The sequence below is a fragment of the Microtus pennsylvanicus genome, chromosome 3 (assembly GCF_037038515.1).
Source record: "Microtus pennsylvanicus isolate mMicPen1 chromosome 3, mMicPen1.hap1, whole genome shotgun sequence".
NCBI classification, from domain to species: Eukaryota; Metazoa; Chordata; class Mammalia; order Rodentia; family Cricetidae; genus Microtus; species Microtus pennsylvanicus.
In genome coordinates, this window is record NC_134581.1 from 61,739,737 (window position 1) to 61,756,091 (window position 16,355).

The 16,355-nt window shown below is 41.3% G+C and overlaps 1 protein-coding gene across 12 annotated transcripts in view; it reads left to right on the forward strand.

The window, feature by feature from the left end:
* The first annotated feature begins 1,361 nt into the window (after positions 1–1,361).
* Neo1 (neogenin 1) overlaps positions 1,362–16,355 on the forward strand; it is a 159,972-nt gene continuing 144,978 nt past the window's right edge. For 11 of the 12 annotated variants that reach the window (XM_075965707.1, XM_075965699.1, XM_075965708.1 and 8 more), the window contains exon 1: positions 1,362–1,649. In XM_075965707.1, coding sequence (XP_075821822.1) covers positions 1,499–1,649 — 151 coding nt within the window. In that variant the 5' untranslated portion in view covers positions 1,362–1,498. The remainder of the gene's footprint in view (positions 1,650–16,355) is intronic. The other variant, XM_075965705.1, reaches the window with a different exon arrangement.

Sequence of the window (16,355 nt, forward strand, 5' to 3'; positions counted from 1 at the left end):
TGTCAATCCACGATTTATACTGTTTATTTTGGAACTCTGGAATAAAATAAAATATCAAGTGACAAGAGCGAGAAGGGGGTTGTTAGAAAAAAAAATAGTCTTTCTTGCAGGACACAACGCATTTTGGATACTGACTGTACACAGAAGGGAGAATACAAATCCAACTCCTATTAACAACCTAACATGACTCAGTGAAGAACCAGTTGAGAAGAGTATGGGCACGCTCATCTGCAGTGAACTACAGACGCCTTTCTCCTAACTTATGGGTATCTCGATCTCTAGTAGCACCAAGTGCTTGAAAAGTCAATACCCGGGTGCTCCGGATTTACTGTCCAGAGACTTTGATTCCCAGGTACGAAAAATACAAAGTGACCGTCCAGGGCCTATGTAAAAGGCTGCAGTGACTGCAGAGAACTAGCTCCGGGGAGAGTCACGGGGTTGGGTCCCGGCCTGGGCACCCGATGGAGGAGTGGACTCCCCGCACCTTTGTCTGAGCCAGGGCCGAGTGTCACGGCCGGGACGTGGGTCTCCGTGGTCCAGGCGGGTCGGGTACCACCCTAGAGGAAGCCGGAGGTCGGCACGGTGCCGCCAGGCCCCCTCCCACGGGAACCGCGCCAGGTCCCCAGCCAGAGCCAGGCGGCTCGCTATTGTTTTTGGCGAGCACAGAAATCCGTGCGCCGATCCTCTGCGCACCCAGGTTTCCTCCCGGAGGCCATTCGGTTTCCTCTGAGGCCCTATATAGAGGCCCGGAGCAAAGAGGTGCGCGCAGGCTCGCGGCTCTGCCTCAGGTCTCCGCACCCTTTGAAGCCGCCCGCGGAGGTGAGGGGAAATCTCTCCCTAGGATTAGGAGAGGGAGGCGGGAGGACAGGAGGCGGGTCGCTACTCCGGGGTTTCCCTGACGCCAGCAGCAGCTGCAGCAGCAGCGCCCGGCGCGCGCGCTCCGCGCCCGTGCCCGGCTCCGGAGAGCGAGGCGGGGGGAGGGGAGCGGGCCCGCCGCCTGCCCCTGCGCCAGCTCGGCTCCACCGCCGCGGCTGCCCGCGAAGCGACCGCCGGGATTGGAGCCCGGCAGGCCGCGGGGCGCAAAGAGGGAGCCGGCGGGGAGGGGGAAGGCGCGCGTGCGCGGCTGTGCGCGTGCGCGGCCCGGCGCGCTCCGGCGCCCGCCCCCCACCCTGCGGTCTCCGCCCCCCTCGATCTACGGTGAGGAGCCCGAGTCGGCGGCGGGTGGCGGCGCCTGGAACGTGGAGAGACCGAGCCACCCCCCCAGCTCTCGCCCGGAATGTACTGACTCCCCTTCTCTGCTCTCCTCTCCGCCCCGCTGCAGGAGGGAGGCGTCCCGGAGTCTTTCCCCTTGGGCGCGCGAGGGGGCCGCGCGGGCTGGCCGGGCTGGGCCGGGCTGGAGCCGAGCCTACGGCGCAGAGACCGGCTGAGGCGCGCTGAGGGAAGGGCGCGAGCGCTCCGCGGCGCTGTCGCCGCCGCCGCCGCCGCTCGCGGGGCAGAGATGGCGGCAGAGCGCGAAGCCAGGCGACTCCTCAGCACCTCCTCCTCCCGGCGCTGCTGCCCCACACCGCTGCTGCTGTTGCTGTTGCTGCCGCGATTGCTGCTGTCCGGCGCCGCGGCCGTGAGGAGCGGCTCCCCGCCGCAGTCCGCAGGTAAGTGGGGCCGGGCCCGGGACGCCGTGGGGGCTGGGGCGCGGCACCGGCTCCCGCGGCCGCTGCGGTGGGGGTTTTTTGTTGTTGTTTAGGATCCAGAGGGGAGCATGCGGGAACTTCTCCGTCTCGGCTCCAGTTGCTAAAAGCGGAGCGGGCAGGAGGGGCCCTTGCCGGGGAAGGGGCGCCTCCGGGGTCTGGCCCAGAGCTCTGGGGGTCCAGTTCTGTGCTTTGTACCGAGAGGCAGGTTCACCCCTCGCCTCTTTCCCCTCCCCCAGGCTCATCCCACTTGTAAGAGTGGGACATTCTTGTGCTCACACAAGCACCAGTAGAGGCCACTACACACCTCATTAAATAAACAATCGTACAGCCAATTCATTAATTTTCAGGCAAGGATGGAGGAGGGGGCTTGAACTCTTTATTTATTTATATTTTGGCCTGGCCACGGGTTGCCCAGCGCCTGAAGTCCAGGGAAGCACTGTTGGATCTCGAGGGACTCTTCGCTCAGTGATTGGAACCCGAGTCTTCCGGAGAGGGGGGTGCCAAGGGGCACACTTGCCCCTTGGTGATCAGTGGTGTTGACTTAGCTATGAGAACGCCTTGGAGAGCGGCTCCAAATGATTCTGTGGAGCAATGCTTCCGTTATGAAACGCCTCTTTGCTGGGGATTTCAACTATGTTTCAGTGTTGCCCACTCTTAACCTATAAAGAATTTTTAAATAAATACTTGTCTATTGTCTTTAAATGGCAGTATAAACATAGATGCTTTCAGCCTCGTGTGTGTGTGTGTGTGTGTGTGTGTGTGTGTGTGTGTGTGTTTTACACAGTACCGGAATCACCTGCATTCTTACTTATTTAAGCGAGGCAGTCCGAGCCTCTGATAGTTGAGGAGCAGGACTCAACAGTTGAAGGGCAAATTGACCTGTGCTTTGCTAACCTTATTTGCCTAAGGTGGTGAGCCATACAACTTGACAACTTCCATGAGATTTAAATTTTTACAACTGAAGGTCGCCTGATGGAATGCAATGGCAATTTGTAGTTCCTAAACCAAAAACTTGTTTTCCTTTGATAATTATGAAATCATTAAAAATCATGTCGCAGTATGATTTGACTGATAAACTCTGGAATTCTGCATCGTGTGTATGTGTACATAGGTTCTGACTTGCCGGTGTTAAAAGTTTTAAATCCACACCAGTATGTATTATCTAAACGGGTAAACAATGGTGTTAAAATTGGATCATTGATGTTGTGATACGCACTTGTACAAAGTTTTGGGCACAGTTTTCAGACTTGAAATGCAGGAATGGGCAAGAGAAATGTGACGATTTTGGAAAACAAGTTTTTCTTCCTCTCTTTAATTTCCTATAGAGGTTTCTATGGAGCTCATCGTGTGTGTATTTGAGGTTGTAGCTGGAGTTTATGTTTAAAGTTTTTGCAATGATGAGGTGCAACACATTTGTTGTTTTTATGAGTTTTCAGTGTGGTGTATAAGGGAAGACAGCTACTCAACTACTAATTACATAGTTGAGTGATTGTGACACGTACCGCAAAGGAGACTAGGTTTTGAAAACGTGTGTTGGGGTGATTTACCTAGCCAGTGTCAGGGTTTCTCAGATTTGAGGTGGTGGTGGGGTAGAGGGAAGAAAGCTCACAGCTAATTAGTCGTGCAGCAGAGCCTAGAGCACAGGTCTGGTTCTCCCTGATAGGCCTTCTTATTCTCCTTTCAAAAGATTTTTGTTAACCCCTCTGTCTCATTCCAAAAATGAACAAAAAAAAAAATCACTGCAGTGAGCTGGGGTAGTCTGTTCTGTCATGAGCTGTGGGAGAGATGGAGGGGATGGGGAACTGAGTAAGCAGTTGCTGGATCAAGCTGTCTCTAATCAGATACCATTTGCCAGTGTTGTACTTATTTACTTATTTTTGAAGCATGATAGACTTCACTTTTGGTAGGGGAGTGAGGATGTTCAGTATTAAGTAGAGAAAAATAAGGGAAATGAGTGTTTTACATTTTAGGGTAGACATTTGGACACATGGAAGAAGAGAAAAAAAGCAAATGAAGGGAATCATGCTAGAAAATGGTTAGTGGTGAGGAAATGAATCCGCACACACACAGGTTTTGGGAAGGGAGGGCTGGTCACTGAAAAGATTTGTAGTGACCCTTGGGGACAATGGATTGACTGGGCACCCCGTGAATTGCGAATGTTCTCCGATGAGAGTAGACATTCTTCATAGAGGACCACAGGTTCCGACAGGCAGTTACTTGATGTGACACATTACCGCATAAGGTGGTCTGTTTCTGTTTTTAGTGTCTCTTAGAAAACCCTGCTTCACATTTAGAGTAATGTTCACCCTGCTCTTGAATTTAGCTCTCCTTTGCCTTCGTCAGCACCAACCTGTATCACTTGACTTAGTATTTGGTTTTTTCTTGTTTTTCCTTTTCTTTTTCATGTTTTTCTTTTACTCACTCCAATACTGATTTCTAACATTTGTCTCATTCTCTTCTGTCTTTGATTTTTGCCAGTAAGCTAATGACTCTCATAGTCCTCCCCTAGTTCCCCCTTGGTAGCTTCATTGGTGCAGGTCCAAAGGTAGACTCACCTTCATTCCTCTTCCCCCATCCCTTTTTCTCAATGGTAAAGAACGAGTCCCTGGCCAGGGCTCTGACATTGTTAGAATGATTGCATGGATTTGTCTTGTTTTACCTGTCTTAGCCATGAGTGTCCATGCCCTCTCCCAAGTTAGGATCTAGAAAACCTTACTCTGTTTGACCTTTACCCCCTAGGAATTTCTTCTGTTTGTACCTTTTCATCTGTATCCATACCTGAACTAGCAATAGTGGCACTGTAATAAATCTATCTCAACTGTTACCTCTAGAGGTGCGATTTCCTATTACAATAATCTTTCTGAAATATATTTCTAGGTGTTGAACACCCAGTTAAAATGTCTTATTAGTAGTAAGTGTCCTGTAGTGTCTTGTAGTCTAACTGCTTTGGGATAGAGATGGGAGATCCTCTGTGTTCTGTAACAGTCCCCAACAATCCCGATTTAAATTAGTCTCTTCTCCTCACTCTTCTAGGTACCTTTTGTTCTCCCACTCCAGATTAATTGCTGAGCTTTGTGCCTTCAGGCCTTTGCACAGGCTGTTCTTTTTTTCGTGTTAAAGCCAAATCCCACTTCTTTAACTCCTATCTTATCAGAAACCTCCCCCCCCCCATTGGCTTCTCCCCCAGGGAGTCAATGGTTGCCATTCTCCCTGTTCCTGTAGCTTTTAAAATACTTTTCTTTGTCTTGTATTATTTATTTTCTTGTCACTTTTGCTATTCTTAACCTCTTGAGGGTTGGTACATTCTTATTCACTTTTCTTCCTTGGCAACCTGGAGCGTAGGTTGCTCACTGGCTAGTTGTTAACTTGTCCCAAGCTAGAGTCGTCTGGGAAGAAGAAGCCTCAATTGTCAAAAATGCTGCCATCAGATTGGCCTGTAGGCAAGCCTGTGGGGTAAGAAAGCAGGCTGAGCAAGCCAGGAGGAGCAAGTCAGTAAGCAGCACTCCTCCATGGTCTCTGCTTCTGTTTCTGACTCCAGGTTCTTGCCTTGAGTTCATGCCCTGGTTTCTCTAGGTGATAGATTGTGACTTGGAAGTTGTAAGATGAAATTAATTCTTTCCTCCCCGAGTTGTATTTCGTCATGGTGTTTATGATAATAATAGAAAGTAAACTAGGAAACGAGAAAACCAGTGTTTGTTTCATTGTGCCTAGCCGCTTTTGAACTCCTGGGCCACAGAGCATAAATATGGTTTCTTTATGTTTTTGATGACAGATTCTTGTTTAGGATATGCATGTGTGACAGTTATTCCATTCCCTCTCCTCCCCTCTTCAGCCACTCTTCATAGATTTTCTAACCCTTTAATGAGCTTGGATCATCCTCTTAGATATGCTACCGTTTTATCAGTTTTGTCATTTTTTTGGAAGGATACATGGCTTTTCCAGAGTTGTTATAAAAAAGATTTGATGTTCTGCTCTGCCTGTCTGCTGGGACAAGGTACAAAAGAGGTCGTATATTTCTGGGGTGAATGCACAGGTGAGATAAGAAATGTGCTCCTTAGCAAGTTGTCTGAAAATTAATACATTATGTGGGATGAAGAAAGGGTTTTCATATGGAGGCAAGGATTTAAGGGTATGACTCATGATTCTACAATTATACATATATCTGTAAATTGGGGACTACAGGCAGGCAAGAACAATTCCTTTCATACCTAACTGGATTTCCGTGAGATGTAAAGTTGCTTATAAAATATCACATATGTATAGAATAGTTTTTTTTAAATTTATTCTTTGTAGATTTCACATCATTTATTTCTATCCCATTTATCTCCCTGTCCCCTCTCATCCATTCTCTGCTCTTGCAATCTCCCCCCCAAAAGTGTAACATGAGGGGCTGTTTGTTGGGGTTTCTGTCCCACCTGATGCCCCAGCCGTTTAGTCCCAGAGAAAATCACACAGAGATCTCCATAAGTTATAAAACTGACTGGCCCATTAGCTCAGTCTTCTTATTAGCTTTTATCACTTATATTAATCCATTATCCTTATCTATGTTAACCGCATGGCTCAGTACCTTTTTCAGCAGGTAGGTTACATCTTGATTCTTCCGTGGTCTGGGCAGGAACTGGAGAGAAATGGGCTTCCTCCTTCCCAGCATCCTCTTTTTCTCATCACCCTGCCTCTACTCTCTGTCTGGTTGACTTGCTGCCTGGCCAATCAGCATTTATTTAAAATATGATTGACAGAATACAGACAATTCTCCACACCACAAAAGAAGACCAAATTTAAAAGAAAAATGGAAAACAAGATGAAACGAAACCAAACAAAGGAAGAGAGAGAGAGAAGAATCTTACCTTGGAAACTATAATGTGGCCAATGTAGAATAGTTTTACTATTTTTCAGCTTTAGAAATAAAGTGTGGTTCAATTGTTACTTTTAAATATTTATTTTCTTTCTCTCTCTGTTTCTCTCTGCCCCCCCCCCCCCCCCCCGTGTGTGTGTGCACGCGTGACAGAGTGTGTTAGTATATGCAGTTATCTGTAGAGGCTAGAAGAATGTATTGGATCCCCTGGACCTAGACTTACAGGCAGGTGTGAGCTGCTCATTGTGGGTTCTGGGAATCAAATTTGGGTCCTGCAGCAGAACAATACATGCTCTTAACTGTTGAACCATCTTTCTAGCCCCCTGAGTTCAATATTTGAAAGTATAGTTTTTTTCATTCGTCTCAGTTGATTATTGTTAGTTTTGCCTTTTATTTTCTCTACATCAAGGAAAAAAGTTTTTTTGATGTAGAGAAAATATAATGTCAATACATCTCTTTTATGGAGGCCCTGTGTGATAGTCTACCCAAATATTTTGCTAATTGATTTCCATGCCTTTAGTGAAGTATGGGTAACATACTACATTGCATTCAAAATAGGAGAATAGTAGGGGCAATGACTAGAAGTGAGAATGACCAGTCAGAGAGCTGGTGAGATGAGTTTGGTTTAAGCTAGGAAACACTGTCAAGTGAAATACAGTTTTAAGATAGAGGACAAATTTTGGATTAATTTACAGTAAAGAATATTTTCAGCCAGGCAGTGGTGGCGCACGCCTTTAATCCCAGCACTCAGGAGGCAGAGGCAGGCGGATCTCTGTGAGTTCGAGACCAGCCTGCTCTATGAGAGCTAGTTCCAGGACAGGCTCCAAAGCTGCAGAGAAACCCTGTCTCAAAAAACCAAAACCATAAAGAGTATTTTCATTAAAAACATTGTATATGAGACCCTCACTAGTCAAATACTGTTATATTTCTTTTTTCTTTTTCTTTGTTCTTTTTTTTTTTCAAGACAGCCCGGCCTGCTATATTTCTTTGTAGTTGCTGTCTATTATATGGCTCATTCTTTTACTTAATAACTGTGAACTATGTTGTTTGATCAAAATCCTGCCACTTGAATTCTTTGGACATGATGAACTGTCCCTTTAAACTGTGAGCCAAAATAAATCCTTTCTCCAATAAGTTGCTTTGCCTTGCTATGTTATCACAGGCATCAGGAAAAGAAACAAAGGGTTCAGTCACTCTAGAACAGTACTGTTAACATTAGGAATAATATCTCTTAAGCATCCCACTACGGGGATGTAGCTGAAGGCCCTGAGTTAAACCTGTAAGTACCACAGTAACAAACAAAACAACAAAAACCAGTGCCTACATTTACAACTTTTTCAAGATTTTTTTACCTTTAATTGTGAATATTTCATATTAAATGTTTTTTATTTTAATTGCAGATATCATAGTCTGTTTTCTGTGTTCTCTGAAGGGTGGAGCTAGTTAATAGGTAATCTGGAATCCTCCAGCTGTGTACTTCTACAGTTAGTCTTCAGTATAAAATTGAGCGGTAGCTTCATCTCAGCTGAATGACCTATGTAGTTCTAGTATTTGAAAACTGGAGGTTTCTGTTTTGAATGTGCAAATTAACCTTCTGTCATTCTGTAAGACTTACTTTAATTATATATCTTTTCCAGGTATAAAGTAACATTATGATTGGGAAAATCTGTTCATTGCTTATAAACGATTGTATGTGATTTTATTTTATATGTGTAAAAATAGCTTCAGGGCCGAGTTCATGAAACAGAAGTTCAGTGTTAAGTAATTGTGAAGCATTTTAAGTTACAGTATTACCAGAAATAATAGCTGCTTACTCTCAGGCTTGGAACAGACATGCTTGGAGTGTAAAATAAGTTGATGAGGTTACAGAGCTGGCTGGAATGAGCAAGTTTTGCTTCTTCTAAAGGTGTGGTTGTGTTTTATATTAAATTTTACATTAATTTAAATGTTTTTGAGACAGGGTCTTTTAATAAAGCCTATACTGACCTTAGGCTTGTGATATTCTGCCCTAGGGTTCTGAGTACTGGGATTATAGACATGCCTGTATTACCATGTCTAGTTTTGTTGTAATGAAATCAGTACTTGAATAATGCTTCATAAGGAGTTAGCATCTGGGTAGTCTGTAGATAAGATTGTATGTATTTACTTTTCTTTAAAATACCATTAGACATAACCTTTGAAATGGATAGCAAGGATTTTAAATTTAATTTTTCATTCAGACAGTTCTACTACCAGATCTTAAGTTTTAAATAATTTTGGCTTGTGGCAGACACATTTTTGAGGGCTAATTATAAAGCCACACACTTTGGAGATACATAGTTAAGGTGAAATGGATGTATTTTCTGTCCTCAGGATGCCTTGGGTCTAATAGCTGAGATAAAACAGGTAATAGGTGACTGTGCGTTGGTGGCACACATCTTTAATCCCAGCGCTTGGGAGGCAGAGGAAAGCCAAACTTTTTGAGTTCAAAGCCAGCCTAGTCAAATCAGAGAAACCCCGTTTTGAACCACAAGCAAAAACTTGATTTGGAGCAAACATCATTACTGCTATAGGTGGAAAGCATTCTAGAATCGTGTCAGTGCTCATCAAGTAATAGTGCAGCTTTCCCTGATAATTCTGGATCTGGACTTTTAGAGTAGTTCTACTTAGTTTATGAAGCCAGTAGACAGGAGCTCTTAAGAATGAGTTATTTTTCATTTCCTCAGAGTGATCCTGGAAGATTTACGTGAATGAGGATGCCATAATAAAGTCACTTGGAGTTCAACTGCTACAATGTCTTCTGGATTATGTATCTCTGTATAGATAGAGTGTGTACCTGCAGTGTGTGTGTGTGTGTGTGTGTGTGTGTGTGTGTGTGTGTGTGTGCATGTGCACACGTGTGCTTCTTGTACTGGGAATTAAACTTGTAGTCCTGAAGATTGGATGCTAGGCAAGTATTCTTACCACTGAGCTATAGCCTGAGCCTTTCTTCTGTAAATCTGAGACAGGTTGTTCTTTTTTGTTTTTTTGTTTTGCTTTCAGTACTGATTATTAGTTGACAGTAGTTGGTAAAAACTTACTGAGGATTCCTGCGCAGAGCGAATTTTAAAAACGACGCTACATAGAAACTGAATAGAGAATGTTTGTTTTTTTCTTGTGGAATGAATGAATTAAAAAAAAGTCAATATATAAGGTATAATTAAGAAAATGTTATTATAGTTAACAATTAAGGAATAGAATAATAATTTGTAAACTTCATATATAATTATTAAGTTATGATATAACTAAATAAATTTGTATATTTGATTCAATGGATTGTATACAGAAATGTTTTGATGATGGCCTCCTTTATTAGTAGCACCAGAACTATATGGAACTCAGCCTTTATGTACCTTAATGTAACTGAAGAAGAGGAATAAGGGAAATTTTGAAGTCCCTGCATCAAGAAAGTTCCTCAGTCTTGGAGGTCTCCCTTCTGAGAACACATTTATTATAAGCAGTTTTAATAAACAGGATAATCTAGTTTCTGAATCCATAGCTTACCAGAGGTAGGTGGAAGGATTGTCTTGGATGCTCTTGACCACTGGAGGTTGTGATAGTTGCAGGATTCAAAATCAGGTCCGAGTGCTTTCCCCCAAAACTATCTTCCCAGCCCTTATTTTTACATTTACTAATAGAATTAGCATCTTCTCAGATTTTACTTGATAGTTTATACTATTTTCTGAGAATTGTCTGCCTTTTGTTCACATTTTCCTCTCTGCTTTTTTGAGTTCAGTGGTAATACTGTAGTGCCTTTGTTACAAAGGAGTTGGGGTTCCAATTTGGGTTCTTAGTGCTGCCACCCATCATGATGTGTGATGTATCAAATGGCTCTGTGCTACAGCCAGCACTAATCTGTTAGCTAAATGAACTTTTCTTTATAAGCCACCCAGCTTCAGTATTTCATTATCATGATATTAAATGGACTAATACAGAGGGGCAGGGTACAGTTTTCCATTTAGGAGACTTTCAGCCTAAATTGTCAGCAGGATATATTTATAACTGTATTACAGAACTGGAGATCTGGGAAGAGGTATTGGCTGGAAATGTATGTCCACGAGTTATTAGAGAGTGATGATCATAGTTCATATCAATAAAATATATCTACTTGGAAAGGGGGGGAAACCCAACCTACAGCAAAGATTTAGGGACTTATATTGGAGTTGGGTTTACAAAGGAAGGAAAATGCCCTATGTTTGCAGAAGATATTGGTACCAAAGCTAGGTGAGTACCCAGAATAAGAGCTGTGTAAGACAAAGAGCTTTATTTCGCCTACAAGATAGTTTTTTGAGCAACATCCAAGTAGATAAATGGAATAGTGCTAAGATAACTTTGGTACTTTTAAAAACTCTTTAGTCACAGCTGTGGCCCCAAAGTTAGAGTGGTAGGCAAGGAGAGAGAGGGTTCTAAGGACTATTCTGGATAATTCTTTACTGTAAATGACAATTACAGTAACTTACCACTCACCCTGTTTTGCTGAGGTATGCTATGAGTTGATATATATCCATGTTTAAAGCAGAGCCTGGCTTATCTTAATTGTCCATTGAACATAAACTGTTATCATTCTTGTTTTGTTGTTCTGTACTAGATTGAGAGGAGAGTCTAAAAGACATGAAAATTAGATAATGCTGATGTAACTTGGCTTATTGTTTTGTCTCTCATGGTTAAATTATTTTTACCTAAAGTAGATTTATGCTGTGTATATATTCTCTGTATTTAGTGTATTTTTCTTTTGTTTTTTGTGAACATATTTTAGGGTAGGAAAAGTTTCTTCTTTCGTTGCTTGTACTTTAATTTCTTTCTGGAATTCCAAAGGTAATGTCACCCCCCCTTCTCTGTGGTACTTTATTTCTCATTTTATTGTGTCAACTTTTTATGTTTGGAGACAATGTTGCAATGCATACACAATTATAACTGTCTTCCTAGTGAGTGAATGCATTGCTAGGAATTTATTAATGTATCTTTCAGCTGTTTTAATTAAGATTTATTTTTATTTTATGTCTATGAATGTAAGTGCACTACATGTGTGGTTAGTGCCTACAGAGGCCAGAAGAGGTTCTGGATTCTAACTGAAGTTACAGGTGATTGTGAATCACAGTTTGGATGCTGGGAACTGAACCTTGTTCTCTGCAAGAGCAAAAGTATTCTTAACTGCTTAACTGGAGCCATCTTTTCATCTCCTCTCAGCTCTTTTTTAGTGTCAAATATTTATATTTGTTTTCAGACCTTATTCAGTCTTGAACACATATATGTGTGTGTGTGTGTGTGTGTGTGTGTGTGTGTGTGTGTGTGTGTGTGTGTATACACATGCTCTATATGCTGTATATATAGTACAGGTTATGTTTTTATTTTCTAAAGTCAATTTATCTTTTTACTAGATCACGAGTAATGTAACCATCGATGTATTTAACCTTTAATCTTTTATTTCACTATTTAGTTTTCCTTATTTATTGTGTCTTGTTTCTGGATTTTCGTCCATCATATATATATATGTGTGTATGTATATATTGTGTGATGTGTTTTGATCTGTTTTTGCACATACATATGTGTGGTATATATGTGGAAGTTATAGGATAACTTTTGTGGTTCTCTCCTTCCACCTTCATTTGTCTTCTGAGGATCAAATTCAGGTTGCCAGGATTGCACTGCAAGCTTTTACTGGGATAAACCACTTATCTAGTCCCTTTTTTCTTCTTTCATGTGATTCTTTTTAGTTAGCCGTTCTCCTTTGTAATAGCCAATTTTACTTCTTTTACTCTTTGTTTCAGTGCTTCCAAAAACATGTTTAACTTGTACTTTATATACAAAAGTGAGGATCATTGGGCCTCACTAGGCCACTAAACCTGACTCCGGTTTAGTGAGAGACTCTGAAATATTCAGAGAAATTAGGCAGAGATTGATAGACCTTGACACCTTCTTTTGGTATCCATGAACCCAGGACATCTTCACAAATGTGTGTATAGATACCAAACACACACACATCAATTTAGCTCACTTCAACCTGTTTAAACAGTAGTCTTTAGAATGTGCTAATTATATTTATGCATAACCAGTAGCGACTGTTGACCGACATGAATTTGTAGACTAATGATAGAAAATAGCAAATGGAGAGGATACCCCTTCCTACACTATTGTTTAATTCACCACGCCAACAAATCTCTCCCTGTAGCCTACTAAGCTTTTTCTTTAATTAAGTACCTGATTTACACAGCAGATTTCATTCATTTGAGGATTCAATCCTTATTTAAACAGATAAGGGTAGCAGCACAGACTTGGTTAAGATACATTGTAAATACAACCAGAATGTGACCTGGGGCAGTTCATTTTTAGACTGCTCTGTTCAGAAAGTGAGCACCTTTGTAAGCAATTTCTAGTTATTCACAGCCTGATTATCTAGTTTGTTTGTCTTCAGATTATGAAATCCTCTTGTTTCTCACTCCACTTAGATCTATTCTCCTGGCCAGTTTAGGTTATTCTAAACTTAAATAAGATAAGGCGAAGAAAGGCAGAAGATGTAGATAATATGGCTGATGTGAAGTTGCTTCTGTTTGTTTCTTTCCTTCTAATATTGAGTTTCTGTGCTTGTTTGGAGTGTCAAAAATGGCCACTATCTATTATTTAGTGCAATAAAATGAGTTCTTGATGTGATGATCTTGATAAGGATACCCTCATGTTATTTAGATTATGGGGCCATTTAACAGTACAGGCAGATGAAATTCTGTTCTCCTGTTTGAACTAGTGTAGGCACATGGTACCCACAGCTCTCCCAACATCCCCTATCTCCATTCTTTTGAAATTCCATGCATTTGAAATACAGCTGGTAGGACTGGGATAAGAGGCCAAATGGAGACATCAGTTACACGCCATTCTAGGTAGCAGCCGTAGCTTTTTATCTTTATTATCCGCAGGGCCTACTACATTGCCTGACATGTCTTCAGAAATACTTTGTTTTATAAAGACATTTTTTTCATTTCAGTGCTGGAGATTGAGCCAAGATCTTGTGTTTGCCAGGCAAGCCTCTAACATTGAGCTACTTTCCTAGCCCTTAACATTTTGTTTTTGAATGAAAGACTAACTCAAAATTCCAGTCATAGGAAGAACCATTTGAGTCTTTTTCTGCCTTTATAGAAAGATCAGGTTTATGTTCATGACCAATTACTTAAATTCTAATGGATTGTTTGGCTTAATTATGCTTTAGATAATACAAAGAGGTAAGTATATATAATATAAAATAAGTGCAATATGAAATATTATCTAATATTAAATATTATATGTTAAGTAAAATGTAATATAAAATAAACCCCAGAAAACAGCTTCCTGATAACACACCCATTATTGGGCAAGGGGTAGGGATTGTGTGGTAGTGTGTGTTTTGTTTTCTTTTGTGCTGTAGCATATACTGAACCATGTAAGACATAGTTTTGTCCTCAAGGAACTTGTGTAATATAATGTAAGAATTACCGTCAATACATTGCATGATAAAATACCAAATAAGTTGTATACTTTCCCAAGCATTAGCTTTATAAAATTAAAACAATTAATGCTCAGTGCCCATCATTAGAAAGGTATGCAGTTTTCAGTACTTCAAGACTGTATGAACAGAATGAGTTGGGGAAACTGTCTAGAGTACACATTGATAATTTATCTCCTTTTGACTTAGAGGAGTGTGAGCTTCTTATTATAAATTATATGAATGGTAAGACCGTTGGTAATTTCTTTGATATCAGATTATGTCATGTCATCAGCCAAGAGTTTTTTCAAGTCAGTTAAGTTTATTAGTACTGGCCTGTTATGGAATTATGTAGTAACACTTGTGTGTGCATGCATGCGTGCATATGTGTGAGTGTATGTAATAGTTCACTAACACTACCGTTTTTAAAAACTGTTGGGGGACATCTGTTTATTCCTTGTTCAGCCCTGTCCTTGGGATGTTACAGATTGCAAAGGATAAGTACCTTCATTGTGTTCTGTGTATATTTCTAACTTGCCTTTCCTTAACATGTTCTCAGTAAGCTCTAAAGCAGTCCTTTCCTTCTGATGATTGTTTTCCTCCTTACAAGGAAGGTCAGTCTCTCATGCTTATTTTGCTGTTGGTATGACTGCCTTTTCCTCCTCTCATAACTTTTCTCGGATTTAGAGGATCGTGTTTTGGTCTATAGAACAACTGTGTTTTATTAGCTCTTTGTTCCCTCTTCAGGTCATGTTATAGGATAGGAGATAGTATCTGGGAAAGAACTCAGCTTTCAGAAATGCAGAAACATTTTTTTTGTAAGGATTAAGAAAGAAAAACTTGGTAGGATAAATGACATCTAATTTCTTACATCAGCAGAGCAAGTTTAGAGTCACATTATCAGCCTGCCATAACTTCATTTTGATTGGCTGCATTAAAAAAATAAGCTACCAGTTATAGTCTTTGCTCTCCTCAGTGTTGGGAGTAAAAGACGTATTCACAGAGAAGAGGACATGACTCGGTAGGTACAAAGGCACATATCTGAATGAATGAAGCTCTGCCCAGCCAAGTGACTTGCCCTGGTTTGAGATGCAGCACTCGACAGCTTCAAGTAATTCATTTTCTCAGAGGGGAAATTCCATGTTTATTAAAAAACTGTTGTGATTCTCCAATGAGAAATAATATCCTGCGACTTATTTCTTTATCCAGTAAGCATTTATTGAGTAGCTACTGTTTGCAAAGCACTGTGCTACATGATTAGAGAAATAAAAATTAATTTAATATGTAAAAATAATCATAATGCTATGTATAAAGTGATAATGGGTGCTGTAAAAGGAGTGCACAGTGCTTTGACAATTAAAAGTAGACATTTCTTTTTGACAGGGCAAGTCAGTGTAAACTTTCTGGGGATTGTAGAATTTGAGCAAGTCCTGTAGGCCACACCAAGAAGTGGTTCTTTTTTTTTAATTGACTTATTGAACTCTATGTTTTTCTCTGCTCCCCTCCCTGCCTCTCCCCTCCCCCTTCAACCCTCCCCATGCTCCCAATTTACTCAGGAGATCTTGTCTTTTCCTACTTCCCATGTAGACTAGATCTATGTAAGTCTCTCTTAGTGTCCTACAAACTACAATCCCCCAGAACCTAGACAACAACAAGAAGTGGGTCTTAAAAAGCCTGGTCTACCAAGGGAGTTCCAGGACAGGCTCCAAAGCTACAAAGAAACCCTGTCTCGAAAAACCAAAAAAAAAAAAAAAAAAAAAAGGTTTTAGGAACAGTAGAATCCTGTGCAGTGACATGGATAGCTACCAGTTATGTATTCTCTGTTTCTTTGTATTAAGGTACAGTTGGTTGTAGTTTCCATGTTTTGTTTTGCAATTTTTTTTTCAACTTGCTAGTAGCACTGGACACTTCTAGAGTTGGAGAGGGGAGATCTTAGACTAGTTGGTTAACTACTCTGTGTTTCGTTTCTCATGTGTAAAGTACTATGTGCCAGAGACTGTGGAAGAGTGGTGGCTTACATCAGTAATCTAAGCACTTGGGAGGCAGAGCCAGGACAATTGCTACAGGTCTGAAGTCAGCCTGGTGTCTGCATAGTGAGTTTCAGGCTAGCAGGGCTATGGAAGAGACTGTCTCTTTGTTTGTTTTTAGTGTGTGTTACATATGATAAGTCATTTATTGGTTATATCCCCAGTAAGTGATAAGCAAGAATTTGAAACCGGGCCAGTATTACAAATTACTAAACTATGGTTTTCTCTCCTAGAATTCCTTTGATCTCCAAAGTGCATTAGCTCTTGTCCCATTTGTTTAGATAAAGCTGCTTCCCCTCTTCTAAGGAGATAGAAAA